Consider the following 27,651-nt stretch of genomic DNA (forward strand, 5'->3'; position numbering starts at 1 on the left):
ACTATCTCATTAATAACAATTTTTATATTGATAACATGTTGAAATGGTAATGCTTTGGATATATTGAGTTAAAACATTAAGATTAATTTCATCTGTTTCTTTTCCTTTTTTAAAATGTAGCTACTAGGGAATTCCCTGGCAGTCCAGTGGTTCAGACTCCACGCTTTCACTGCTGAGGGCCCGGGTTCAATCCCTGGTTGGGGAACTAAGATCCCATAAGCCGCGTGGCGTGGCCAAAAACAAACAAAGAAACAAAAAAACCCTCTAAAAAAAAGAAACAAAAACCCAAAACACCTCTAAATAAAAAATGTAGTTATTAGAATATTCTAAATTACACAGGTGACTCACATATTTCTATTGGGCAGCGCTGGTCTGGAGGCTCATCAGTTTCAGGTTCAATTTTTTGGCAAGACTACTTCATAGGAGGTGAAGTGTTTGCTTATCAGGAGGCTCAGAATACCCGGTTGTTCCTTTTTGTGTTTTCTTTCTATTTTCGGTAATGTTAATGGCATTCATGAATGGTCATCGCCTGGATCTACTATTTCATTAAGGGTTGTAACCTGGTAACACCTTATATTGGCTGTAATACTGTTGTAAAGCAAAACATTTCATGTAGGAAAGGCAGGGAAATGCTTCATTTTTCCCCCTATATTTGCCAGTTTCAAATGACGAGGTTTTCCCTATCATCCCTCCAAAGAGATCAATGAGTTTGTTGTTTTATATATACCATTCATTATGAACTCATGGATCTGAACATATTTAATGTTTACCGTACTCCCCCCTTATCAATGGGGGATACGTTCCAAGACACCCCAGTGGATGCCTGAAACTGCAGACAGTATCAAACCCTATACCCAGGGGCTACGATACCGCGACAGTTGATCTGATGACCCAGTTGCCTACTAAGTGACTAACAGGCAGGTAGCATGTACAGCGTGGATAAGCTGGACAAAGGGACGATTCACGTCCTGGGCAGGACTGAGCAGGACGGAGCAAAATTTCATCATGCTACTCAGGACAGTGCACAATTTAGAACTTATGAATTGTTTCTGGAATTTTCCATTTAATATTTTCGGACCAAGGTTGACTGTGGGTAACTGAAACCTCAGAAAGCGAAACTGCAGGTGTGGGGGGTGGGGTAGGGAACTACTTTATATTCTTTGCAGTTATCCTCACTGATGCTAAAAGTGGCCCATATTTATAGGGGCTTCTCCAAGTTGGCTACTGAGTCCGACACAGCCCTACCAGCTTATATTGTGTATGTCCATACTCCCTGCCAACTCTCACTGGGATCAACCATTTCTCAAAGGAACCTCCATTCTCTCTAGTGAGAAAAGGTATTTAGAAACCACAGTCTGGGAGTTGGTGGTGCTCATTTCTATTAGTTATTATTTCTAGGTATTTTCAGTGGACAGAAGGAAACCTTTTTTTTTTTTAAATTCATCATGAGTGCATACTGATACTTCTAATTCAAGTTCAGGACTACACAATTTCTTCTTCTTTTCGTTTCTTTTTTTTTTTTTTTGGCCACACCACGTGGCTGGCGGGATCTTAGTTCCCCAACCAGGGATCGAACCCACACCTTCAGCAGTGAAAGCACAGAGTCCTAACCACTGGACTAGGGAATTCCCAAGGACTACACAATTTCTATTTAACCTCACCAATCCTATATTTGCATCTCCTTTCTCCCATGCTAAAAATCCCAGTTCTCAACCATGCCAAATACTTCTTGCTTCATCTCACGACACAAACAGGACAGTGTCAGCATCACAATGCTGACACTATCGCCAAGGATAGGATTAGTGAAAATAATCTAAACTGTTTCTGTACTTTTTTGTCCTTAGGGCAAGGGATTATACAATCACTTTACTGTGTTTTAAAGTCACTAGAAGTAGTTCCTTTCCGTGTGGTTATGCTTCCGACTGGATAGTTAAGGTTAGTTTCATTTTGCTTCTCGATTTGACATTGCTTTTGGTTTATAATTATGTAAACTCTAAAGTCAAATCGATATTATAAGAACATTCAGAGAAGTGAAGCTTCCACCCCTTTTCCTGGCAGCTTGTTCTTCTTTACCCAGAGGTAACCATTTCTAAAGCAATTTAGAGCTAGCTCTCAATTCCTTGTACAGTTGCATAGTACCCACTGTGCAGATGTACCACTGTTACTTCAGACAGGGCCCGGCTGATGGTGATTTGGGTGTTTTCACCTCTTTGCTGTTACACTATTGGGCCAATTTGATGAGGCTGAAAGAGGAAGATGCCCAAGTGCATACAGATGATAAGCATATTAAGATTAGATTTGGTGGGAGTCGTAGAAAAACTCAAAATAACAGTGGCTTCAACAGAACTGTTTATTTTTCTCAAACATAAAAGGCAGGCAGAGCAGGGCAGGGCTGGTATGGTGGCTCTGTGCCACTAGGTCCTCAGGTACCCAGGCTCCTCCAAATACATTGAGTGCTTGACTTCCATGCTTCATGGTCCAGGGTGGGTGCTGTGGCTATAGCTGCCACAACCACACTGTAGCCAGGAGGTAGGACCAGACAAAGGGAATGACCTTGCCCTTTAGAGGCACCTTCAGAAGAACCATACTTCTACTCTCCACCTTGGTAAGCAGCATGAGTGAATCTATACCTGGGAGCCCGCAGCAGCCAGTATGACCTCATTTATACCATATCTTCACTGTGGAGAGCTCCTCTACACCCAGTGGGTGCGCTCCCTCTGCTTCCATCGGGGGGGGGGGGCAACTACACCTATGGTACCTCCTCTTTACCCATGGGGAATTCCTTGACATCCAAACTTTTCTAGGCCATGGGCAGCTCATCTATACCCTGGGTCAGATACCCTAGTTATTCTTTGTCCACGTTTTCTAACACCCTGATGGTTCTTACAATAAATGTTCTAACTCAACAACAGCTCCTCCGACTGCATAAACCACAACCTTAAATGTCTCCTAAACCAAGCCCATTACTTACTTCCCCTGCAACACTTAAACCTGTGGCTCCCACTTATTTTCTTGGCTTTATTAATAAAATCATCTTCATCCAGGATAGAACCTCAGTTGGTCTCGGGCCCCCCCTGTACCTCCAGCACAAATGCAAATACAAACAGCCAAATACCTTGGAGTTACTCTTTGCTTTTACTTGGGCTCTCGGGAGCCCCTTGTTACCTATAGTAGTTCAGGCTCACCAGTGCTCTTTCGTTTCGATCGTTTCTGCAGGTCTTGCTTGTCATTTACTTTGTCTTTCTCTCCTGTTGTTTGAGATGACTTCCTAATAAACAATATTCAGCAAACTGTGAACACTGGTTTTAACTCTGGAGTGGGGAATGGGAGGAAGGGTTGGCTTGGGATGACAAGAACCTCTATTTCTGAAATGCTGGGGGTTTTTTTAAGACAATGAAAGTGTATTTTTTTATGATCAAAAAATTAGTAAATCAAGAACACTGTTGGTTCCCTTTTGTCTTCAGGATACATCCCAAGCATCATTTGGTACTCACCAACAACGGGCCCTCTCTCATTTCCACCTCTGACACTGCTGGATTTCCCCATTCCCAAACACGGCTCTCTTTTCCCACCTGCCAGGTCACAGAGCTTGCAGGTCCCCTCCCTCTGCATACTTTACGACCCCACTCAAGTACATCATCTCCATGGCTCCTTCCATCTGCTCTGCCTAGGTGTTCTCAGGGTTCATTGCAAGACTGAAAAGCACTAAGGGCATTCTGATCCCAAATGGATTTGATACAAGGAAATCAAATGCTTATAATATCTTTGGGAGGGTTGGAGGAATGTGAGTCAGGGATGACACCGGAACCACTGGATTTAAGAACAGTCTGCTGAGGTTGTCATCCAGGCATCACCACAATCACTACTGTGTCTCATTACCCACAAAGCTGAAGACCCAGTGTTGGAAGGCTGGTCGAGTCACTACAACTGGCCAGCATGTCTCCCTAACCCTTCTTACCAGCAGCCAGTAGAGCGGGAAGATGCCTCTACCTCTCTCTGCCTTCCAAACCGACCATTCAGAATCCTAGCAGCAAATGAGTCTAGTAGTTTTCAGGTTTCTAGCCTCTGCAATGAAAGAAGGAATTAAAAGGATGTAGGATGGAAACTGAGTGCCAACTGATAGTACCCAACAGGGATACTGCTGCAAGAAGTAAGAGCAGTAGAGTAGCTGAGTGGTCAAAACTACAAGCCTTGACTATTGGGCCAAGCAGGTTTGGACTTCATGTTAAAAGGTCACAGAAAAACATGAGGTCTGGAGGGAGAAGTGACACAACGAAAGTCCTGTTTCTGGAAAAAAATATTCCTAAAGGTAAAGGGTTGGCCATGATGAAGCTACCGTAGTCCATCAAGGTCAAAGGCAACGTAAAAGCCTACTAGGGCATCAGAGGAGATAAGGCTGAGAAGGATCTGAGAAACATCAACGTGTATGTCTATGAATTGAGTTTTCAGGATAGAACTTCAAATTGTCTTCAGAGTCTCACTCTCCTGAAATCCTCTAGTCTGTTTCAGTTTATAGAGACTATAAATTGCCCTAAAGTTATCTATAGGGAACCGACCATCAACACCACTTTAAAAAAAATCGTGACGACAGTAATGTTTTAGGAAAATACATAGGAAACAAGGTACTTCAATTTTCTCCTTTCCTCAACAGGTTTATTGCCTTTTAAGAAAATTTTTGTAAAATATAAATACAAAGGCAGAGAATTTACTTACAAAGTTAAAACACAGATTTCAAACATAAACACACAATTCAGAAAATTTTAGTTTTATGTACAATTTCAAGCAACCTCAACATATTATGTTAGTTTTCAGTATTTTACAGGGTACAGAAAAAAATAGCTCAAAGTCTTCTTTAAATAAGAGCATAAAATGTTTAAACATATAAACAATCCGGTTTGATGCGTGAAAACTAATTTCACAGCTTTTAAATTAGGATATAAAAGTTTCATACAATTAGTTGTTGTGTGTGGATATGGTTTGAATTTATATTACACACTACTGGATCACATCCAATAGCATTGACCTGGCCTGAGCAGGTACTCTGTAAACAAAACATAAAGTTACAACGTCGCCAAGTGCCTTCCCCGAATTCAACCCCCCAAACCAACCACACGGTTCTGACCACACTCTCAACAGTTATGGCCTCTGTCATCGGAGCTTTGTATGAAATTAAGTCAAAGTGTGGAGCTCCTTTTCCTTATTTTTTTTTTTCTCCTTAAAAAAGAAAAGAAACAATTGTTCCGAGTAAAAACAAACATATCCCAAAGCATGTGTGCATTGAAAAGTAAAGAAACATTATAACAACTTCATAAAAACTGACTTAAAAGTTTAAAAAGAAAAAAACATGTTTCTAAGTCCTTCCGACTGGAGTCGTGTCTCTTATATAAAGAAGAGATATTTTCATATGTAATAGTGTCCTTTCTTTACAGAAATAGTCGTATTATGACACATATGCACAAGGATTAACACTATGACACACTGTACACGGCGGGCCCTGGCGAGCTCACCAGTAGTCGTCTGAGTCCATGTCGCTGGGGTGGAGCCACTCCATGGATGAGCCCAGCAGAGTCTGAAGCTCGTTCGTGAACTCCACCAGATCTAAGAGCTCCTTGCTTTCAGGATTAAAGGATTCTAGGTCTTCTGAGCAAGAGAATAAGAGACTTGCTGACACTTGCCGGTAGAACTCGGCCTCCGCGATGGTGACAATTTCCACATTTGGGAAATTGCAGCGGAATATGCGGGAGGACATTTTCAATTTCTTGAGCATGTCTGAAAGCAGCAGCCAGTTCCGAGGCCTGCACCAGAGAAAGGACAGTGGTTTGAGTTTCCGGCAAAATTAGAAGCGCTCCCAACTATGAACTACCCGTCTCCTGGCGGTGAAAGGGCCCGTTACTTCCACTTTGATTACCCCACCCCCACCCCACTTCTCACTGTCCTTAGAAGATCTACTTCTTTTTTTTTTTTTAAGTTTTATTTATTTATTTATTTTTGGCTGCGTTGGGTCTGTTGCTGCGCACGGGCTTTCTCTAGTTGCGGCGAGCGGGGGCTACTCTTCGTTGCGGTGCGCGGGCTTCTCATTGCTGTGGCTTCTCTTGTTGTGGAGCACGGGCTCTAGGCGCGCGGGCTTCAGTAGTTGTGGCTCGCGGGCTCTAGAGTGCAGGCTCAGTAGCTGTGGCGCACAGGCTTAGTTGCTCCGCGGCATGTGGGATCTTCCCGGACCAGGGCTTCAACCCGTGTCCCCTGCACTGGCAGGCGGATTCTTAACCACTGCGCCACCAGGGAAGCCCGGAAGATCTACTTCTAGCGGGGGAACTCTGGACTCATGTGCATGTGTTAAGAGACCATCTAGGGCGGATCAGCCAACTTAGACAAAAGCAGGAGCAGCGCCCCTGAACGAGGCTCGTTGCAGGCCACCCCACTGCTGCCTTGGCTCTGGCCACAACTCAGGTCACCCCTCTCCAAGTGGATGCACCCCGTTCTAGTCACTGGGGAAAACCAGTCTGTATGCCAACCCAAGGGAGATGGCAAACACCTCTTTGATCTCTCCTCTCCTCCGGCCCTCACGGAGAGAGCACGAGAAACACTCGAGGTCACCTGGCTTTCCTTTCCTTTCCCACACCTCCAACCCGCCCCTCAATGCTTCCGGGAGTGAGGCTTTTTCGAGAAGGGAGGTGGTACAATCCTTCCTGGTACCCTGCCACGCTTTATGATCTCTATCCCGAATAGAATGCCACCACAAAGGCAGACACGTCCCCAGCCTCAGAGTCCAAGGAGGATGCTACTCCTTAAGCACCGGGGTCAACACACAGCAGAGCAAGGTCTCCTGACGTGTTCACTCCGAAGGGTTGGTCATGGGGCACAGTGGCCCGACCGTGGGGACAAGACTCGATCTAAGCAAATCTGAAGACACGTAAGATCCCAGGTGCCACATATGGCTTTCTCTAATCTTATACGAGAAGAGGGTACATCAGTATCGTCCTGTGGCCCTCAGGCGCCTTGGAAGGCCCCTACGGTAGCCGTTTGGGGAGGATCCCTTCCCCAAGAGTTTAGTGACTGAAACTGTGCAATTCCAGTCACTGACTCCCGTGTCCTTTGGGCTCTAGGGGTGTGTTCCAATGAGGGCAGTTTGCTGGGGAGCCCTCCCACCCCCCAAACTTTTCTGGAAAAGTTCTACTGCATTATGTGAGGTCAGTGGACACTTGGTGAGGAATTCACTCACCCCCCCACCCATCCACCCTCATCTGCTGAAGGGGATTTCTAACTCCTGCCACCCCATAGAGCAGCTGGGCTGGTTCTCGACCACATGCTGGCCACGCTCACCCCTGAGCGACGGACACCTGGACGTTATAACACGGCAAAAGGGGGCTTTCTGAAAATTCAAATTCAAATGTGTCGCTGTAGGCCTCGTCGCTGTCATCCTGGTCCTCCGGTCCTGGGGGATTTGCTAAAACATCGTAACCACTTTCATCATCTGGTTCTAACCGGGGAGCAAACAAGAGAGAGGTCAGTAAGCTGGAGCAAGATTCCAGCTGTTCTCCAAAAAGGACCCTGGAAAAATTCTTTCCCAAGAGAGCCCTGCTCACAGCACCACCACCCCCGCAAGCCCTCGCCCGCACCAGAGAGAAACGTTCTGTAGCTCATGCACGTCCCGCCCAACTGAAACGAACAACGCTGCTCACCACACACAGAGCTGCCGTAGAACTCCCAAGAGCCACCAGGGTCACCGTCATCAGGAACCTGCAGGTCGTTTAAATAGTCTGGAGAGAGAGAGAGAGAGAGAGAGAGAGAGAAACAAGATAACGCCTGCTGGCAAGAGGCAAATGCTGCTGGAGTTCGGGAACATCTCACGCTGGGGCTGGTGTCACCTCCCGACAAGTCCCACTGCACACGCCTCCAGGTATCTGACTGAAACCTACCCACGCGTCCACCCGCCTTCCTAAGGGACTGCCCGCCTCACCGCCCCAGCCTGCCAAACAAAAGCTAGCCTGGCTAGCTAAGAGTTTTCCAGCCCTCCCTTGCAAAACTCAAAGTATGTATCTCTTCTTTGACAGACTAACGTTAGGCCACTTTTCCCAGTAAAGTGTCACTTAGGGTAAACGGGGGGTGGGGGTAGGGGGAACCCAGGTGAAAGCCTGTGAAGTCACCGTCTAGATGCTTGAACAAGACCGTTTCTTGACCTCTGTCGTACCTGTTAAGAACTTCTCCAGAAGTTCGCTGTGGGTCATTTTCATGATGGTTCTACCTGAGTATGTGGCCAGGGTGGGGTCAGCACCGTAGGAGAGGAGCAAGCGGACGATTTCGAGATGGTCGTTCTCGACAGCATCATGGAGAGGCCTAGGAGAGGTGCGGGGGGATTACACCTGTGCACGCGACGCTTGCTTCTAGCGACACAGGGCAAAACGGAGCGTGTGCGGCCAAGCCTCGTAGGCGCGCTATTTCACCGAGGAGGTGAGTGTATGGTCACTGCCATTCCACATAGGGAACCTGAGGCACTGACTGGCCCATGGTCAAGCGACAAATTGTTATTTCGACACATAACCCTTTACAGGACAGGTGAAGGGACTATCTCAGGCCTAATTCTTAAATGCAAATCTCTCTTAATGCACGGCCCAAGGAGGAACTCAGGCCACGATGAAAACGTTTCCAATGAACTTAAATAGTGACAGACTATAAGAAGATAACTTACGGCGGAGGGGGGGGAGGGGAGAGAATCCCAGCATCATGGAAGCCAATACGACAAGCAATTGTTATACCGTTACAAACAAAACAAACAACAAAAAAAGGCAGTTTGTAAAAGAAACTAGGGGCAAAGTGGAACCTCTCCTGAAACCAACTTGGAGATGAGTGATCAACCCTCTCGCCCAGAAGCAGTCGACAGGCAGGGCGAGTTCTCAGGAGGGTACAGAGTCCTCCTGCCCGTGTCCGCTGGGGTCAGGAACACTGTCCGCAGTCCCATCCAGAAAGAATGCTATTTGGAAACCATGAACCACCAAATACCTTTCGGTTTTGCTAATTTTATGACTGTCAGGAAAGCCCCAGTGCCCTGCCTCGTGGTAGCATCCTAGGCACAACCAGGAAGATGCTTGGGCTGACTCAGACCTGGGCCTCTGGCCAATAAACCGAGGTCAAGGACAGAGTGGGGGCCAGGCCCGGGGATGTGGGTGGACACGGCAGGTCCTATCAAGCCAGTCGCCATTGGACCTGTCTGTACTCCTGGAACTTCCAACTCACATATATTTTAAATACTGTGATTCAACAGACGCTGGTGAAGAGTCCAGGGTCTTAAAAGAGAACACCCCTGATTATTCATGCAGGCTCAACATTTTCAGGGACTTCTGTCCATGATAGCGTGACAAAGTTTTAAAGTTCTATGTAAATTTGCCAGAAAGATCTGTTCAATTCCATTCTAGAGGACTCCGCCATCAGTGTGCTTACATGGCACTCACTCTCCATCTTTCCTTCTGGGGTTCCCCGCACACCCTGAGAACCACTGCCTACGCCCCCGCAGGGCCAGGCCAAGAGCAAGACCGCCACTGACCTGGTTCCATCCTGGGCACTGCAGTTGACATCGGCGCCATATTCAAGGAGGTGTCGTACAATGTTGAGCCAACCCCTTGCGCAAGCCTCGTGCAGGGCACAGTAACCCGCGTTGTCGCGGTGGTTCACATCACAAATCTTGTTCTCCAGGCAGTACAAGACCACCTCCTATGGCGAGAGGAGAGGAGATGCCATCAGACCACCACACAGTGAACCTTGTAAGGGTGACCTCTTCATAGCTTGGCGGTGCCCACTTTCAAAGGCATACATCCTTGGGTCCAAAAGCCCACTATGGCGCGGGCAGGCAGCAGGCATCTTGGTGGGGGGCAAGAGCGCATGCGAAGGGCTCGGAGATGCAGACAGTGTTGTCTAAGGCTCTGCTGCACCAGTGGCCTGGCCGTGGGCAAGTTACCCTTGAAGTTCTCCAAGCTTCCATAGGGCTGCTGAGAGGACGCATTCGGATAGTGATGAAAGCCCTCAGCCCAGGGGCCGACGTGACCAGTACAGAGGTGTCACGGCTGCTAACATCTTAGATGACACATTGCCGAGGACAGACCATTCTCACTTGATGGGTCCGTTCAGTCGGTGGCAGTGGATGATAACACAAGTTTAGATAAAAGTATGGATGACCAATGCTTAAAGAGAGCTTAAATCAGCCGGAGAACATTCCCCAGCTTAGAGAAGGAGGGACACCCAGGTCAGCTACATCCTCACGCCCCCTGTTAAGACCCCAAATCAGAACCTGGGCCTCAGATGCTCTTGTTTGTATGTTAAGTAGAGTTAAAGAGAAGCTCTCTCTCTCCATCCTCGAGGAATGATACAAAATGCTTCAAATAACCCCACCCTCTATTTTGCCTCACTCCACCCTCTCGGGGCAGAATCAGTCTAGTATTTTCATATTTACTCAAGTTAATGACAGGAACCTGATATACCACATGCCGCAACCTCCACATTTCAAGAATCAAATAAAACGTTCACCCTCCCCCCCCCGAAAGTGTTCTGTGTCAACACTGTGCATTAGAATCACTGTTATTAATCTTATTTCTTTGGCTTGTTAAATGAACCACTCCCAGTAAGCACAGCAGTAATTTATTCAATGTTTTATTACCTTAAGAAAGTTTTCAAACACATCGAAAGCATTTGCCACCAGAAAACACGTTATACTGTTTATACTGGGTAAGTCATGCCCAGCAGAGAGCTGTCAGGTTCTGAGAGCTGGGAGTAGGCAGAGCTTGCATGTGGCCCAACACATGGTCTGCTGGGTAAGGGGGGATGGGATGGGGTCAGAACAGGCCTCCTTGTGACACCTCTCAGGTAACTCATCTGTTAAACCTAAAACGGGGGTCATTCTAGCCACCCATAAGTGCGAGATGGGTTCTGTAAAACCTTTTATGCCCTTTGGAGGACACGCCAATCAAAGGTGACCACTCACTTGGGAACGAACTAGAATGTTCCATTTGCTCACCACGTGAACCTAATGGGGCATGCTGGTAAACCTGGCCATCGGTGCCCTGTTACTTCAGGTCACTGCGGCAGCTCCCTTCCAAAACAAGAGGAGGAAGAGAAAAGGCACGCCCACGAATGCGTTTCTCCGTTTAGATCCCAACCTGCCAGAAAGCCCACAATCCTCTGGGCTCCCAGGCCACCTGCCCCGAGCCCTGGTATCCAGGATACCGCATGAAGCTGCTGCTCTTTTAGCAGGCCCTCACTAGCCAGACTTGAGTGGACGGCTGCAAGCTAATGAGTTGTGTGCCCCGGCCAGGGACAGGCCCTGTCACGTGGCTCTGGGATCAGGTCTGAACGCCACCAACTGCTGTGCACAGATCAATTTACTCAACCCGGGGTTTATTTGCTGTGACAATCATGGCCTTCACCTGGAAACCTTCATCACTACTAGGGCCGATTCAAGGGTACCTAGAAATGAAAGGCCGTCCAAGCTGATGGGTAAGTCAACTCTCTTCTCCTGGAAGATGGCAGCAAAGGCAGCAGTAGCCCCACGGCCAGGTCAGACTTTTTGCCACGGGCTGTCCTAACTCAACCACGTTGATACCACTATTTACACAGTGCTTCTCATTTCCCCAGATGAGGACGTCTTCTGTCATCCACAGGAACCCAGGAGATATCAGGAAAGGAAGGTAGTACTATCCTCATTCAACACTTGGGGAAACTGAGGCCCAGAGATATTAAACCCCAAGTTCAATTAACATGAAGTACTAGACCTATAACTCAGGTCTTTGGTACCCGGTCAGCTGGGAAGATTCAAAAGGCCCAAGAGGGCCCCAGCTAGAGGGATGCAATCCAGCTGTGACGAGCATCCCACAGGCCTTCTCTGTTGGGGGTCAAGTGGGCTAACTACACTCTCCTAGCTGGGAGGGTGATGGCCTCTAAATGGATGGCAACCGTCGTCACCAACAGTTTCTCTAACTGAAAGGTGAAGAGGCCGGGCGAGTCTGTCTACGCAACACATTTCTTGGTTTATTTTCTCCGCTAGAAATAAACGGGAGTGTTTGAAGGGCAGCCCACCCATTCCCAAGCAAAATCGAACTGCTTTTGTTGGACAACTCTCTGTTAAGCGGCTATAAGCCGAATGCCATTACCCGCAAAATGTAACCATAAAGGCCATAAACCCGATGTTGTTAATTAATTAAACGCCTCATTAACTTTTTAAAAAACATGATTTATTCAATTCATAGAAAATTTAACCAGCACCGCTAAAGGCACAAGCATGTGGTTGCACACTGGCGTTTTAGCCTAAGAAATAGAAGCCTTTTTCCCGGGAGGGAAAGGTTTGAGGTCTTTGGCCACGCAAGTGATCTATTTAACGCGGATCTGAAGCCAGAGTGTGTTTCTAAACTTCCAGAACCAGATTATCATGACATAAAGCTCAGACAGCCTTTTTACTGCACATGGTATCTTTGGCTAAGCAGAAGAAAATAACCAAGAATGCTGAAGACAAAACTTCAGGAAAACCCTCCCAAACTGTATGTTCAAACCACACCCTTATCTGGTTAAGCAAACTGTCCTTCAATTTTAAAAGGTTTAAGTTGCCACATCCCCCAACTGGGCCATCATCCCAACATTTAAAATTCTGCCCAGAGAAATCCCAGAAAGTTGGATTCAAAGTTGAAAGCGTTCATCTACTCATCACAATGTTCAGCATCAAAACTGGTGATCTGTGTAATCTACATATTGAAATTTACATTTGAAGAAAAAAACAAATCCCGACCATAAACATTCCCAAGGCTTCCTGTGCAATCAAAGGCCAGGTAGCCTAAAAAAGTATGGATCAAGTGCCCCTTGGTCCAGGCCTCAGACCCACCAAACCAAAATGGAAACTCTCTTAGAGGACCAACGAGGGTCTTTTGAGGTCTCTGGTCCCAAAGGGAGACTGCTGGAAATGATGCCAAGTTCACAGGTGGGGCTAGGAGCCCCGCCCTCCACGGTGGGTGCAGCAGCACCCCGCCCCCCCATCTCCAGCATCTGCTGGAAGCGGGAGTCTATTTTCTCAACCCTAACCCAAAAGTTGGGGTTAGGGGGCTCCCCCCCCACCTCCAGCGTTTGCTGGAAGCAAGGAGTCTATTTTCTCAACCACGGGGGGTCTAGCTCAGCGCTACGTGCAACATCTGCTCTGTCCTCCTAGGCGCTGCTGCTCTCAGCTCTTGGGAAACCAACTGGGTGCTCCTTGGACTTCACCTGCAAGTAACTGCGCTAACTACCAGAAAGTGCTCTCTAGCTAATGGAGAGGTCTCCAAGAGACGTGTAGATTTAAACAACAGCACATTCAACCAACAACAACAAAAAAAACACCCCCAAACTAAGCATAGCCCTAGCGCTTCCAACTTCCCACCCACAGTCATGCCTTAGGGCCAAGGCAGGCACACCTCAAAGGGCTCACGGCACTATAGACGGGGGGGGGGGGGGCGGCGGGGCGGGAACACGGGGGACAGGGGCACAGAACTGGCTGAGAGTGTGGGCGCCAGGGCTCCGGGCCAGCCTGGGTCCTGCCACCCCAGTGCTCGTCCACACCTCCACGCTCAGCCTGCTGAGCCGCATTTTACTGTCACCATTCAACTCTCAGAGGGCTGATGCCAGCACAAAAAAATGCCTTTGCCCTGTGGGCTATTACATCACAATTTCTACTGACAAGTATGGTGGGGGAACTGCACAGGGCAGAGGGAGTAATCTGTCTCACAGAGGTTTTGAACTTGTAAAAAGGGCAATTCCAATGTGAGCCAGTCTTGGTGAGGAGCGTGGTGGGGAGTGGTGGGCTGTGGAGCACTGCTGGATTGCTACCTGTACGGGTATCAGCTAATCCCTCTGAGGCTGAGTTTCCTCATCCGAGAGTGGGCTAGTACTCGTTACTCCCACGTGAAGATGTTAAAAGGGTGAAAGGAGTTACCACAGATCACACGGGCTTAGAAAGATATCAGCTATCTTTCTGTCTATGTTGCTCTAGCAATAGAGGCTATCACTGTCATCAGCCGTGCTGGGTTGGGATACAGCGGTGTGGACAGGGAGTTTTGTGCAAGGCTCAACCCCCGCTCCCCCCCCCATCAGCCCTCGGCTCCTGTGCCCTCTCAGAAAGAGACTGCTCAGGTCTGCCCCACTCCCACCCCTACTCTGCACAGACACTTCCCACCCGCTACCCCACAGGGGCATCACTCTGCCCCAAACAGCACAAGTAACCCAAAATAGAGCTAATAATTACTCTCCCTCTTGCTATTCAGAATCCAAAAGGGCTCATTAAAATTCCCCTAGTCGCCAAGCCCTGGGTTAGGTCAGATTTTATATCAGAGATAAGTGAGCCGGACTGGCCAAAGCAGCCTACCTGCCTGAACGTGAACGGAACATCAGAGAGCCCTGCCTTTCTTTTCACACCACGACTGAACAAGCCACCAAAGAGCCGGCAGTGTGAGCGGGGCCAACGCAAACACCCTGTTGGAACACCTAGCCCAGCCCGCCACGTGGAGGGGGCTGGGCTCTGAGACCCGCCCCCCGTCCCCAGCCAGCGTGTCCCCCACCCAAGGAGCAGCAGCCCGCGGGTCCTGAATCCGGGGCACCCACAAGGATGCTCACCTCATAGCCAAGCCGGGCGGCCCGCTGTAGGAGGGTCTCGCCCGCGTTCTTATTGACAATAAGTCTCCGTGCTTCCGGTGGCATTGGGCGGGACTGCGTGGTCTCTGGAGGGGAGCTTGAGCATGGCAGCTGCAAGGCCTGGGAAGCTGGTAGCAATTGCTGCAAACGGTCCAAGGGCTTCTGGTCCTGCTTGGCCGGCGAAAGATCATAGTCGGAACTGGACTCAGGCCGCTTTCGAAATCTCCGGACGGTCACCTATCGTGAAACCAGGCAGCGCACACATTTCAGGCTGTCCTTCCACCACCCGCCTGGTTCCCCTCCTCCCTGAGTGGAGGAAAGCACTTTTCCTCCTCTTTGTCTGAGGGAGGCGGGGTGGGAGGAAGGGGTTGCATTTTTACTAGCTGGAAACTTCACCACCACCCAGGAGACAGGTCCCCTAGGAAGAGGCAGTGACGTTTTGGGGGAGGGGTTCAGGAAAAGGAAAACTTTGTCCCCAGAAGCAGAGAAGTAGGCAGGCGGGATGTGCTCGCACAGGCCCGGGGGGCGGGGGAGAGCCAGGGGCAAGAAGTACCTTGCCATCGGCATTCTCCACGTAGTAGTCCCCTGGCAGCGGCAAGCCCCGCCTGGGCTCCTGAGGGATCAAATGCTTGGTTTTGCACAGTCGCTTCCCGGATGGTTTCTCGCTGTTGTCGGTGTATTTCTGCAGCAGGGACGTAGGCTGGCAATCCTCTTCTTCGTCCGTGCACAGCACATCTGTCTTCTGGCTTTCTTTAACTTTGTGATGTTTGGTAGGCAGCCTTGAGGCTGGCGTGCAGCTTGGCTGAGTCTGCTTTTTGCCGCTTGCATTGGTGGATGAAAGGCTCTTCATGGGCGGAGAGCCGGAGAACACAGGCAAGGCTGAATCCACAGTGGGGGAGGGCGGGAGGCAGGGGGAGAAGAAGCGGGCGTTACACAGTTGTAGCCGGTGAGGGAAAAAAAGCCCATTGTTAGCACTGATCATTGGAGCGGCTTCAGTTTCTAAAGATATACCAATTATGTTTTCAAAGCATTAATATTTTAATTATCCCACATTCAACCGGCAAATAGGTTAACCCACGAAATGCCAAATGGCAAGTTGCTTCAAAGGGCCGCAAGAGAGGGCAGAAGCCAGCCCTTCCTGCTCTCCCGTCCCCACCCGTGGGGGGCCTGGGTGCTCGGGACAGGGCGACTGGGGACAGCCCGAGGCTGGAATGAGGGCTCTGATAAGCGCCTGGGGTCACCCAAGACTTCCCTTCCTGCCCAGCCGCGGGCTGGGTGAGGAGCAGCCCAGGAAGTCGAGCTCCCGCCTCACTGTACATTCCATAAGGAAGTGTGCAGGCTGAAAGGACCTCATGAAGAAAACTCCCCGCTTGCCACAGGCTACTCTTGTCAACTTGGATGGCGCTCAGGTCCCCTCCAGGGCCGTTTCCCACAGAGGGCGGGTGATCCAGCCTCCAGGAGCGCCCCCCGCCCCGTGCGTACCTTGTTCATCATCACTGCGTTTAAGGGACTCTTCCGACCAGCTTCTGTTGCTTTTGGCCTCTGCCCTTTTCCTGCCAGGTTTCTCTTCGGAGATGCTATTGCCCTGGGGGGTGACCGCAGGCTGAACCGCCTGGGTCACTTCCTTCCTGCCCTGCCGGCCAGGTTTGCTCTCTGCTGCCGACACCTGCTGCTCCCACCGTTCTCTAAGGTGCAGCAAGTGGCGTTGCTTTTTGGGATGGAGCCCTGTTAATTCAATGCACACCTTCAGGTTGGTCAGCTCACTATAATGTGGCTCTTCTAAGTGGTTAGAGGAACTGTTTGTCATTTCCCTCTCAGGCCAGTCATCTAATGGAGAAATAACTACAAATTAATGAAGAAGCCCCCCGGGGTGGGGGTGGGGAACAAACTGTCTTACACATCACTAATAGGGGTGGGGGAGGGGAGGGGTGTGGTCACTGTGTTGGCTGGAACTTGTCACCAAGTCTCGGGAGGGGGCCTATTTGCCTTTGGCCATCTTTGGGCTCCAGCCCCGGCACCTGGCTTTTGGGGGGGGTGGGGGGGTGGGGGGGGTGGGGGGTGGGGAGTGGGGAGGTGTGAGTGGCTCCCCCCCAGGGCTCCAGGGTGGGACTGGAACTTTCCACTGCTCCGGCCCTGCGGGCCCGAAGCCAAACCGAGCTCACCTTTGGAGACCCGTCTCCGCTTGGCTTTCAGCAGAGGGTCCTCCGGGAGCTCTTCCACAGTGGTCTCAGTGTGGTTGCTGTCGTCAGAGACCTTGCGCTTTCTGTCCAGCCGGAGGGTGGGGCTGCGTGGCGCGTCCGGGGCCGCCTGGTCGGCGGGGGGCTCGCTGGCGGGCTGCCTGTCTATGAAGTACTTCTCCACGGGAAGATCTTTGTCCTCTGGGGCTTCGAAGGGGTCGTGTTTGCTTCCAGCACTAAACTCGCCTAGGGGAGGGGAGACAACCCGGAAAGGAGGGAACAAAGGTCACCAGGAGCAGGCAGGACCCCCATGCCCAAGGCAATCTGCTACCAACAGACCCTCCTTTGGAGACCAGGGGCCTCACACGCTGGAAGCACAAAACCCTCAGAAAGACAACGTCCCAAAGGAAGGGCAGCTGAAGACAATCAGCAAAGAAAGCAGAAAATGAGGCGTGTAGCCCACAGTTTCCCATCTTCCTGTTCGTAACTGGAGCAGGAGAGTCAAGGTGAGGCGTCAAGATTATCCTTCTATAGGCACATGAGATAACTCCCTAACTGCCACCTCCAAGGTGGTTTACTTTATGGCAGTCAGGTCCCCTCTAGGGTCCTGTTCAGCTGAGGGTGAGTGACCTCACAGTAAGATCCAACCAATCCAGGGCTGAGCTACAAATTACTATGGAAACAGTTGCTGAGGCCATTATTTTGTAATAAACAAAAAAGGCTGATGTCATAAAGAGACCAAATATCCCCCAAATGTCATCTACACAGAGATAGCACCAATGTTCACTTGGGTCAGCAGGGGCGAGGGTGAAGAAAGAGGGTAGGGAAAGAATGGTGGGAGGCTGGGAAGCTGGGAGACCAAGGGAAGAGGAGCCTGGCAAAGATAAAGGAAAGGCTTCCTGGTGCACACACAAGGGTCAAGGGCAATTTCAAAGAACTCAACCAGATTGCCACAAGTCCGTCTGTCCTCTTTCCACACCCGTGGGGGGAAAAGCATTTCACTGCCATCAAAGGGCTGCTCCTATTTCCTGTCTAGGAAGAAGGCCCTCAGTGACACTAGGCACACCCACGGGGACACCAGTCACCCCACCTGGCACTTCTCCACGCCTTCCTTCCTAGGCAAGCATCTAAGGACATTCCAAAGACAAGACTCCAACCCCCTTCATGGGGGGCGCCACTTGGGGCTTTTCCTCCAATCACCCCAGCCTAACATCACTCCTCACTTTTGCTCTAGCCAAAGAAACAGTTCAACTGCTTTGCTGGTCACATTTTTTCTAACACACAAATAATTCCATAACGATCACTGTGATGTTAAAGAGTTCCCCTAAGATGACCCTGTCTATCGCCGGCCGGGGGTGGGGTGGGGGTGGGTGTATGAGTTTGGTATTTCGTTAACACCTGAGCTAAGCTCCCACAGCCCGTTTTTCTAGATGAAATCATGGACACACCCCTCACATGCTGCACCCATTCCTCCTCCTCTCCCCAGACCACTTCAAGTATCACTCCCACTTCTGCCCAGCCGGCTGGTCCCCTGATCAGCCTCTCTTGAGGGCATTCCCAGCATTTAATGGCAGTCAGTTGTGGGGATGAACTTCACCCTGGCCTTGGCTAGCCTGACCTGTGTTCTCAATGGTGGAACCCACTTACCTTTTCTCCAAGGGTATCCCAAGGTGGGACAGATCCCCATCTACTCTTGCCGGAATGGTGGAATCACCCCAACCGCGAGGGTCTCCTGTCATGGCAGCAGGAGAAACCCCAAACTCCTGGCCTGTGCTTACGGGTGATGCAGCCCAGGCTACCGCAGGCCCAGTGAAGAGGGCGCGCTGCAACTCTCACTCCGGCTGCTCTGTGACCCTCTTAAACACTCGGGCAGGAATGGCGCCGCTTTACAACTCGGCCCCCTTCACTTGTAAAGTGGGAATGTTACTGCTAGCCTCCTCCCGGGGGTGAGCTTCATAATCACGGGCCGGGCTCAGCACAGAGAAAGGCTGGAAAAATCCCTTTAACCAAAAGATGCCGAGACTTTCAGACCAGCCTGAATTTCAGGCCTAAAATGTATGAAATTTTAAGAGGTGAGCCCTCCTGGTTACACCATTGGACTTCTCTGGTCCAATCAGCCTTCCCTAAAAGCTCCGTGGGAGGGGATCCACGGAGGAATGTAAGGGCTACCTTAAGAACCCCCATGTCCAATTTTAAAGTTTCTTTTTCCAAACTAGGTCCATCCACCCTTCCCCCCAACCCCGGAGCCTTTTAGGGCAAAGATCTCAATTCCCCTCAGCTAAGGCCCCCCAAGACCTTACGCTAGTGTGACCTTACCCAGGCCAGTAATAACCCTGAAGGACACCCACCCTGACTGCCCAAGATACCCATGGCCACCAGCTATGGGGGAGAGGCTCCGTGTCACTTGGAGCTTCTCAATGACTGTTCTAACCACGACCCACAGGAGGATTACCCTTGAGGACAAAGGAGATGGGGAGATAACTAGATACACGGGGATCCTAACCATCAGGCTTTGCCATCACTGCTACTTTTGGCCCTTCTAAAAGCGGGAAGCCACGTGCCCTTGGTCACCCAGTCTAAGCAAGATGTGAACGTGGCTGTATTGTTTGAGGTTTAATGTTTGCTCCCTGCAGCATGGTCATATGACTCACAGCACATATATCCCATAATTCATTATGGTTGTGCCATAGCATCACCTCACAGAAGCATCACCATAACATTTACAAGTCACCGTGGCAAAAAAGCACCCTCACCACTGTTGAGCCATGCCCAGTGAGGCCTAAACAAGGTGAGACGGTTCTGAGTTGTTGGAAGGCTCCCCAGGATTAAAATCCCCTTCTCTGTAGCTTAGCTATAGCACCTCCAGTAAGGGCTAACCTTGTTAAAACTTACACCCTCTACAGAAGGAGTGCAGGGGATCTCTGTTCCAAAGTAGTTTACAAATGTGCGGGTGCTCAGCTGGAAGAGAAGTTCCCTGAGCAAAGAAGTTTCATGAAGCCCCTTGACTGAGGCTTCCTCCAGCTCCTGGCCAGGCATTGCGCCACTGAGCAGGTCCTAGGTCTGTCCCAGCCAAGTGGTTGGCAAGGGAGATGGTTACTCCAAGTTTGAGAAGGAAGGGACCAATGCCTCCTTGCCCCGCCCCATCTTCAAATGCCACTGAGGGTTCCTAGTAATGAACTTCCAAGTCTGAGGAACCTCCAAACTCATTTGGTGAACTTCCACAATAAAAATTTAACTCAGCCACCCACATGATCATAAAGAATAAAGGAGGGCTTCCCTGGTGGCGCAGTGGTTGAGAATCTGCCTGCTAATGCGGGGGACACGGGTTCGGGCCCTGGTCTGGGAAGATCCCACATGTCGCGGAGCAACTAGGCCCGTGAGCCACAATTACTGAGCCTGCGCGTCTGGAGCCTGTGCTCCGCAACAAGAGAGGCCGCGATAGTGAAGAGGCCCGCGTACCGCGATGAAGAGTGGCCCCCGCTTGCCGCAACTGGAGAAAGCCCTCGCACAGAAACGAAGACCCAACACAGCCAAGAATAAAAATTTAAAAAAAAAAAAAAAAAAGAATAAAGGAATATCTCGGCCACTGTGTTTTCAAGTTAATTCACTTTTTAAACAAGCACCTAGCAACAAGATACACCCGCACTGGGACAACCAGGGCCGTGCAAACAGCACCCACCATCTTAGAAGCTCCTGGTCCCTCCATGGGTAGGGGCTGCCTCAGAAGGGGGAAGGCATCTTGAAGGCGTCCTGGACCCTCTTTGTGACCCCTGCCCGCCCCAAATCCCCGCCCCAGCTCCCATGTGCTCACAGCTCGGCTCTCGGCCACACCGACACCCATGAGAAGGACCTGAGCCCATATCAGCTCAAGACATGATGGTCCAAGAACAAGAAGGCCCATTAATTTCCAGCTGAATGGAATGAACACCTGCTGTGCCTTGGATGCGGAGGCGGCAGTAAGAACAATGGCTCCTTTAGGTGACCTTTCTTGACCAACTATTTACAAACCACAAGTCTCTACAAGACAGAGGGTGGATGGTGAACCCACCTCCGTTGCCCCAATCTTTCAAACGGAGCCCCTCACCTTCCCCAACCGTTCTCCTGCCCTCCCATGGTGGCAATTCATGGCTCACTGGGCCATGTCCCGGGTGCTCCAGGAAGAGACCCGTCGGTCGGTCTGAGATTGGAGGCAGGCAGTGGGGGGAGGGGGCTTTCGGAATCATCTGGGGCTCAGGCCCTGCTCCCCATCAGCCACACCGAGTTCTTGTCTCCATGCTCAGCAGGAAAGACTGGGAAGGACACACACAAACTTCTCTGGGAAGAAGGGTGGGGTGAGGCCGTTGAGACATGAAGGGCAGCGGCCACCCTGGGTTTGGCCATGTTGCTGGAAAAATGGGCAAGAAGACTCGAGGCCGGTTAACTTCCCGCTCCCTTCCTCCAGCCTCCCTCACCATCCACCCAGAACAGGCAGATCCCCTCCTCAGAAAAGTGCATCCCCGTGAACTTGGCCTTGCCCACTTTTATCAGATCTCTCTGAGAAACTTCCCCAAGAGCTGAGTTATGAGGCCACTCAGGAGGGTAAGGGCTGCGTGTCAGCTGTGAGCATAGGCAAGGAGGGAGGCTTTCTTGCTGCTTTACTCCAGGGTGGCCTGGACCCTCCATTTTTCATTCCAATCCCGAGGGGGAGGAGCTCGGAATCGTCTACTCCAGGCACATCAAGAGCGCCATCGCTCGGGTAAGGCCGCCACTGACTAGCCACAGAAATCCCCTTCTACGGGAGCCACGTAGGACACACCGGTCCCGGTGTGCCTTACCCAGAACCCTGGCCACAGGCCTTTGTCTGACCCCAAAGATAAGCTGGGGGAGGGCGGTGCCCCAAGCAGCAGAGAGAAGCACACGCTGTTGCTGACCATAATCTTCCCGAACTGCACCAGGCACCCACGACCTAAGCGTGCGGGGGAACGTCGACCCTACGACTGGGTCCAAGGGCCCGGACCTCCCAAACGTGCCCACCACCCCCGACTGTCTTGTCTCAGGAGGATGTCACGCCCACCCTGTCCTCGACGCTCACCTAGATGCCCTCATTCACCATCACCGGTGAGGTTTCTGGGGTCCGGAGCAGGCTGCAGGCCACAAGCACGCACACTGAAGAAAGCGGGAGAAAGACCTCCACTTGCTGCCAACACATCTCATTAGCCCAGGAAGTCTCGAGGGCAAAGCCCGAAGTCAACCCCAGTGGGGGAGCAGCTGTTGGGACCGCAGAGTGTGACTCGAGGCAAACGCTAGCTATCTCTCCAATTTTGCCTCCAAAACATAATACACCCCGTCTGGTAGGAAGAACGCCCTCGTTTATCCCACGCCCTTGTAGCGTGTTGTCAACTCCTAACGACTGCAAACAAGCCTGCCACAGAAAATAATTATGCTCATCTTTCTGGTGCCTTCATCAGCCCTCATCTCATTTTAACGAAACCTCTGCCTTTGGAGGGAGAATCCGAGTACTCTCCATTCCCTCCCATAGGAGACTGTCACTCTGGAGGGTCTGGCTCTGGCTGCAAGTGTCATTCCACTGTTACCAAAAACCCGTATCCGTACCTGCTTCAAAACAGAACACATACCTGCTACGCTGGAGGTCTTGCACTGCCATTCCTCTGCTCTGCTGTATTAGACTGTTACTAACTACAGGACTAGCATTTCTCCGGAAAAAGGAGATGCGTGCCAGGAAACAACATTTCATAGGTGCTTCACTCCTGGATGCCGCAACGCTCAAAAGGACAACCAGCCTTGCAATCCACAGCTGGGAAGGATGGCCAGAGCAGCCCGTTCTCCGAACAGCCACCACCCAGATGCTGGGCCATCGGAAGCGTATTGCTTCCTCTCACCTCCCTCAGCACTGGGAGCGGAATCGCCCCGTTCCCACCGACGTGGTACCACACGCGAGCCGCCTGGGTTCACTTACATCTCTCACTGTCGTTCTGGTCGGCAATGGCCTCCTCCAGGGCGACCGACTTTGGCTTTTTGTCCTGACTTCCTTTCAGCCTTTCCCAGTCAGCGGGGCTGAATTTGCACACCTCGGAGTCTTTGGTCGTGGGGTGGCCACCTTCTCGCTCTTTCATCTCCAACTCTGAGAAGCGCATCATTGCACGCTAGAAAGAGAACGGAGACGGAAAAAAGACACACCTTACCACCAAAGCTATTTCACTGCCTTTACCTTAAAGGAAAGTATCTTCAAAGAAAAGTTTGCCCAAAACCAACCACAATTTATGATACAACTGAGATATTTTAAAATTTAACGATAAAAATGTAAGAGTGTCTATATGTAAGTAGTCACACACTCTTTATTCATAAAGCCATATGTATGTAGAGATATATGCGGTGTGTATGTATAGCCATACATACACTGTGGCATAGAGACAGACATTCTCTTTCGAAGGTAAATAAAACAAAACAAAAACACAACGCAAAGAAAGCGAAACAAAAACACAACAGAAAAGAAAACAAATGCACAATGAATAAAGACGACCATGGCCCACAAACTTCCCTTTGTATATTTGGAAATGAAATTTAACTCAAAAGGTTTATGTAAGATTCTAGTAATAAAAATTTGAAGAACTGACCTCACAGTAAGCAGCGGGTAGACATAAAATACTGTCCTCTTGTAATCCTTCCATCTATGTAATTAAAATGGGCACTCAATGGATCATTTAGATAACTTCATCCATTTTTATAAGCATAAACCAATTTTTTTCTTAACATTGCAAAACAATTTGGCTTTATTTATCTTTTAATTAAAAGTAAAATATCTTAAGGAAATTCCTATACAACATCTATCATTCACTAGCAAGTTAAATACATACTCTATCCCTTTAAGCAAGGTTTGTTTTTTTGTTTTTTTTTTTTGTTTGTTTTTTTGGTGAAAAAAAAAAAAAATTGCACGAATCTCACAGACATGCGGCCGCTACACACCTCCACCAAGTATCACGTAAGGCATTCTAAGCAGCGCTTTTAGGTATATTTGTTAACGTACAGTAACGGCAGAGAAATCAAAGCGATTGATAGGTAAATGTCATGCAGTCTTTTAGACATCCTTCGCAATAATTAAAACTTCCGTTATCAGCATTCGAGTGGAGTTCGCTTAAAATCTACAGAATAACTTAAAGTATCCACTTACGTTCCCTTACTGGACACATTTCAAACATTTAAATTATCATAAGCTTCATTAACCAAATCAGCCCGGTGTCCTGCCCTATCATACCCCCGGCCCCCTCCTCTTCACACATTAAAAAAACCTGACAACTGGTCAGGCTCCTGAAATTCGGGTGGGGGGCTCACCTGCAATGCCCGCTGCTCCCGGCTGAGCTGACTGGAGTCTGCGTACAGTTCGGTAGTGACGCACTTGAACCGGTCACCCACGTAACCAGCGGAGTTTGCGATTCTCTTTGCCAGCTTAGATGGCTTCGGTTTCAGAACTTTGCCATCGGTTGATTCTGCCTCGTCAGCTCCATCTTTGGTATAGGTGGGGGTGACGTCCACACTCGGTGGGGCACTGCCCACGCAAAATGGTTTGGGATCCTCTTGGGTTTTCCCGAAAGTGACCGCAGAGCCATCGCTCCCCAGGGTCGGCTCCAGGAATGGAGTCGAGACCGGCATCGCCAGGTTCTCCTTGTTGGTTCCCGCTGGAACATTCTCCTTGCTTAAGCCGAAGACTGGCTGGCCCGGAGCCTGTTTGAAAGTATAGGCTTCGTGGAAGTCACTGATGCGCCCCAACTCCTCTCTCAGGGCAATGAAATCCCGGTGTGGCTGTAGCGCCGGGTCAGGCGGGGGTTTGGTGGGCTCGGCACTCTGGCCGACACTCTCAGCTGTGAAGCCGGGTTTGGACACGTTAGCGTCGGTTTTCGCATCTGGCTCTTCCCGGAGGAGGTCTACGTAGACGAGCTTGTCACTCTTGACGACGGTCTTCCCTTGATTCCAGCTGGGGCTGGGCTTTAGGTTCTTGTCCGCGGGGACTTCTGGATGTAACTTGGTGCTGCCAGCTTCCAGCATCTCAGAAAACCGGTTCCGGAGGCTTGGGTCCTCGTAGCGGGTCCTCTCGTGGGACCGGGACCTCCTCTCCGGTTTCTCCTCTTTAGTGATCTCGATGGGCGTGTGAGGTATCAACATGGGATGCACCATGCCCAACCCCAGCGCGTCCTGGTAGGTCACAAACTCCGGCCTGCCCGTGGGTAGCCCATAGGGCAGTCCCGGCTTTGGGGCGAGGTGCCCAGGAAAGAGACTGCCATTGGGCAACAACACCGGGTGAGGGTAGACAGGGCCTTTGCCGTGTAAGGAGAGGGGACTTATGGCAATGCCCTCGGGCGCTGGGTAAGGCAGGTAACTCCTGGGGTAGGGGATTGGTGGGGACCTGAACGCCTCGTTTGGTGAGAGAAATATTGAGCTCGGCGGGAGGCCATTCTCGTTCGCTTTGAAGCTCGGCTCTGGGTTGCTGGCTTTGGCGCCCTTGCTGCTGGTGCCGCCGCTGTGCTTGGCAGGTGTGGTCGGGGGCTGGCCCACGTGCTGGATGACGGATGGCGTGGTATCCACGGAGCTCCTGCTGCTCTTGCTGCCCTCGGTGGTGGCATTTGGGGCCGGCGACGCAGAGGCTGGGCGGCCGGCGCTCGACACCGACCCCGAAACGTTAGTGACCACGGCGTCGGCGGCGCCCATGCGGGGACACGAAGAACTGCGCTGCTGCGGGATGGCCCAGTCCAAGGCCTTGTTTTTCAGCGGCAGGCCTTTGCCATTGTTCTCTTCGTTAGGACTTGGCCCGGGCACCACCCAGGACGAGGGAGCCGTGCTAATGATCTCAGATCTATAGATAGCACAGCCATTTCCTGGAGGAGATAGAGTTTCTTTCGGAATCTCACTTCCGGAGAGCACTAGGCCGCTTCCAGCTCTGCTGTGAACCAGGACCGTGGGAGCCATCTTTTTCATGTGGTCAGCTTTGGAAGCATCTACATCCACCACTTTAGAGGACAAGTCTAGTGGCTTATCGGTGACGTCTTTGGTAACCGTCTGCTTCTCCAAGAGAGGAGGTGAGCTGCCATCTTTTCTGTCTTGACCTGCTGTTTTCCGGGTGTGCCCGGGAGCTGGCTGGGTGCTTTCGGCTCCTTCTGGAGCCTTTGGATACTTGCTGCTGCAGAGCCTGGCCGCGGGGAACTCGCTGCTGACCGTCATGTATGGCTTCGACAGGGTGACCGAGGGCGAGGTGGAGATCCTGGCATAGTGCTTATGGAATTCGGAGTAGGTGTCCGCAGCGGGCTGGGAGGGAAGGTGGACTCGGGGTGAAGGCCGAGGCGAGGGGGGCAACAGGAGAGCCGTGTCCCCCGGCAGGCCGCCGGTGACCGCCTTGGCAGAGGGCACCCTAGGCTGCTTACTGTTCTGGATATGGGGATACGAGTGGGAATCGACCGGGTTCCCAGGACTGACGCCCATCTTCCAGGGCAGGCTTTTGTCTGCGCAGTGGACCAGAGGCGGGATGGCTGGTGAGGCCGAAGGCGTCGAGAGTCTCATGGGCGAGGCCAAGGACGACGGGATGTGGGGACTGACGTAGTGAGGTGGCGGCAGGTAGAGAAATCGCTCCCCGTTGGTACAGACCGGAGAATACAGCGGCTGGGCCAGGCCGTAGGACTGCTGAGGTAGCAAGGCCTTGTACATGTTCAGGGAATACTTATTTGGCGAGTCGAGAAAAGGGTAGATGGCTGGCGTGGCCCCCTCCATGTAAGGATTGACCCAGGGCAGCCGCAGGTAACTAGCACCATTGATGTTGAGCGGGCTCTGTTTGTCGCTGGCAGGTCTGTCCAAGCCCAGTGTTTCTGCCGTGGGGACAGCACTTTTTTGTATTCCGGGTGGCGTTTTGTAGATAGCACTGAAGCCATTTGGGGGTTTTCCGGAGACAGCAGAGGCCTCCACCGTCTCGGGTGTATTCGGTTTGAACTGCATCTCTGGGTTTCTTTCGGAAGAAAACCCCAGACCACCTATGGTTGTGGCAGCTTCCCGCCCTTTCTCTGAGCCCAGTCCGCACAAGCTAGAATAGACGATGTTTCCGGGGACACGCAGCCCTTCCCGGATCAGGCCGGTGCGGTCCATGCTCAGCGCTGCCAGGCCATCGATCCGATGGGCCGTGGTCGCATCCACCTTCGCAGAAGAAGAAAATGGGTATTACCGAGGACACGCCTTCAAAGCAGCCCATCCCAAAGAGAAACGGCGGACTAGCTCAATAGGACATCAGCCTCAACGTCTGAGCCAAAAGGGTTAAAAAATAAAGGATTCACAAGGTCTTTGGCCCCCTCCCCACTTATCCAGAACCCTCCTTTGCCTGCCGTCTCACCTTTGTCCAACTAGTATCCTGAAAGCACGTAAAACGTTGGTCCCTTTAGACTTGAGGCCCCTGCATTAATTCAGTCATCTATTAACTCTGGAAGATCCACCTTCTCAGCAGAAATTCTTTGCTGCAGCTGAGGTGATACCAACTCCACTGCTCTCAGAACCACCCTCGTGGGGTACAGAACTCAGACTCACCCTCCCCAGGCCCTGTCAGGTTGGGGCGGGGCGATGTTCACTGTGTCTTTCCCGGATGTAGCAGAGGCATTATTTAACATAACAAAAAACAATCTTCAGGGGGACAGTAAGGAATGAAGGACTTGAGCTGTCTCATTTCTAAATCAATAAAGAGGCCATGGGTCAAACTGTAGTTGTGTCTTTTGACTTCCTCTCCCTGGTATCTGAAGACAGCTCTGTTTCATATTTTACTGGGAAGGTAAACCCTAAGGGTCTACTTGGAGGCTACAAATTTATCCAGCTGGGAGCG

General features: G+C 50.8%; 1 protein-coding gene across 7 annotated transcripts in view; it reads right to left on the bottom strand.

Moving 5' to 3' along the window:
* Positions 1 to 4,708: 4,708 nt before the first annotated feature.
* The window catches only part of BCOR (BCL6 corepressor), a 113,898-nt gene continuing 90,955 nt past the window's right edge, over positions 4,709 to 27,651 (bottom strand). For 4 of the 7 annotated variants that reach the window (XM_061177839.1, XM_061177838.1, XM_061177840.1 and 1 more), the window contains exons 4-15: positions 24,138 to 26,978; positions 23,423 to 23,476; positions 22,765 to 22,951; positions 16,794 to 17,054; positions 16,114 to 16,458; positions 15,185 to 15,510; positions 14,614 to 14,868; positions 9,539 to 9,705; positions 8,189 to 8,334; positions 7,680 to 7,757; positions 7,321 to 7,477; positions 4,709 to 5,795 (exon numbers count right to left, since the gene is read on the bottom strand). In XM_061177839.1, the coding sequence (XP_061033822.1) occupies positions 5,504 to 5,795; positions 7,321 to 7,477; positions 7,680 to 7,757; positions 8,189 to 8,334; positions 9,539 to 9,705; positions 14,614 to 14,868; positions 15,185 to 15,510; positions 16,114 to 16,458; positions 16,794 to 17,054; positions 22,765 to 22,951; positions 23,423 to 23,476; positions 24,138 to 26,978 (5,109 nt within the window). In that variant the 3' untranslated portion in view covers positions 4,709 to 5,503. The remainder of the gene's footprint in view (positions 5,796 to 7,320; positions 7,478 to 7,679; positions 7,758 to 8,188; positions 8,335 to 9,538; positions 9,706 to 14,613; positions 14,869 to 15,184; positions 15,511 to 16,113; positions 16,459 to 16,793; positions 17,055 to 22,764; positions 22,952 to 23,422; positions 23,477 to 24,137; positions 26,979 to 27,651) is intronic. The other 3 variants (XM_061177844.1, XM_061177845.1, XM_061177842.1) reach the window with 3 other exon arrangements.

This window comes from Eubalaena glacialis, chromosome X (genome assembly GCF_028564815.1).
Source record: "Eubalaena glacialis isolate mEubGla1 chromosome X, mEubGla1.1.hap2.+ XY, whole genome shotgun sequence".
NCBI classification, from domain to species: Eukaryota; Metazoa; Chordata; class Mammalia; order Artiodactyla; family Balaenidae; genus Eubalaena; species Eubalaena glacialis.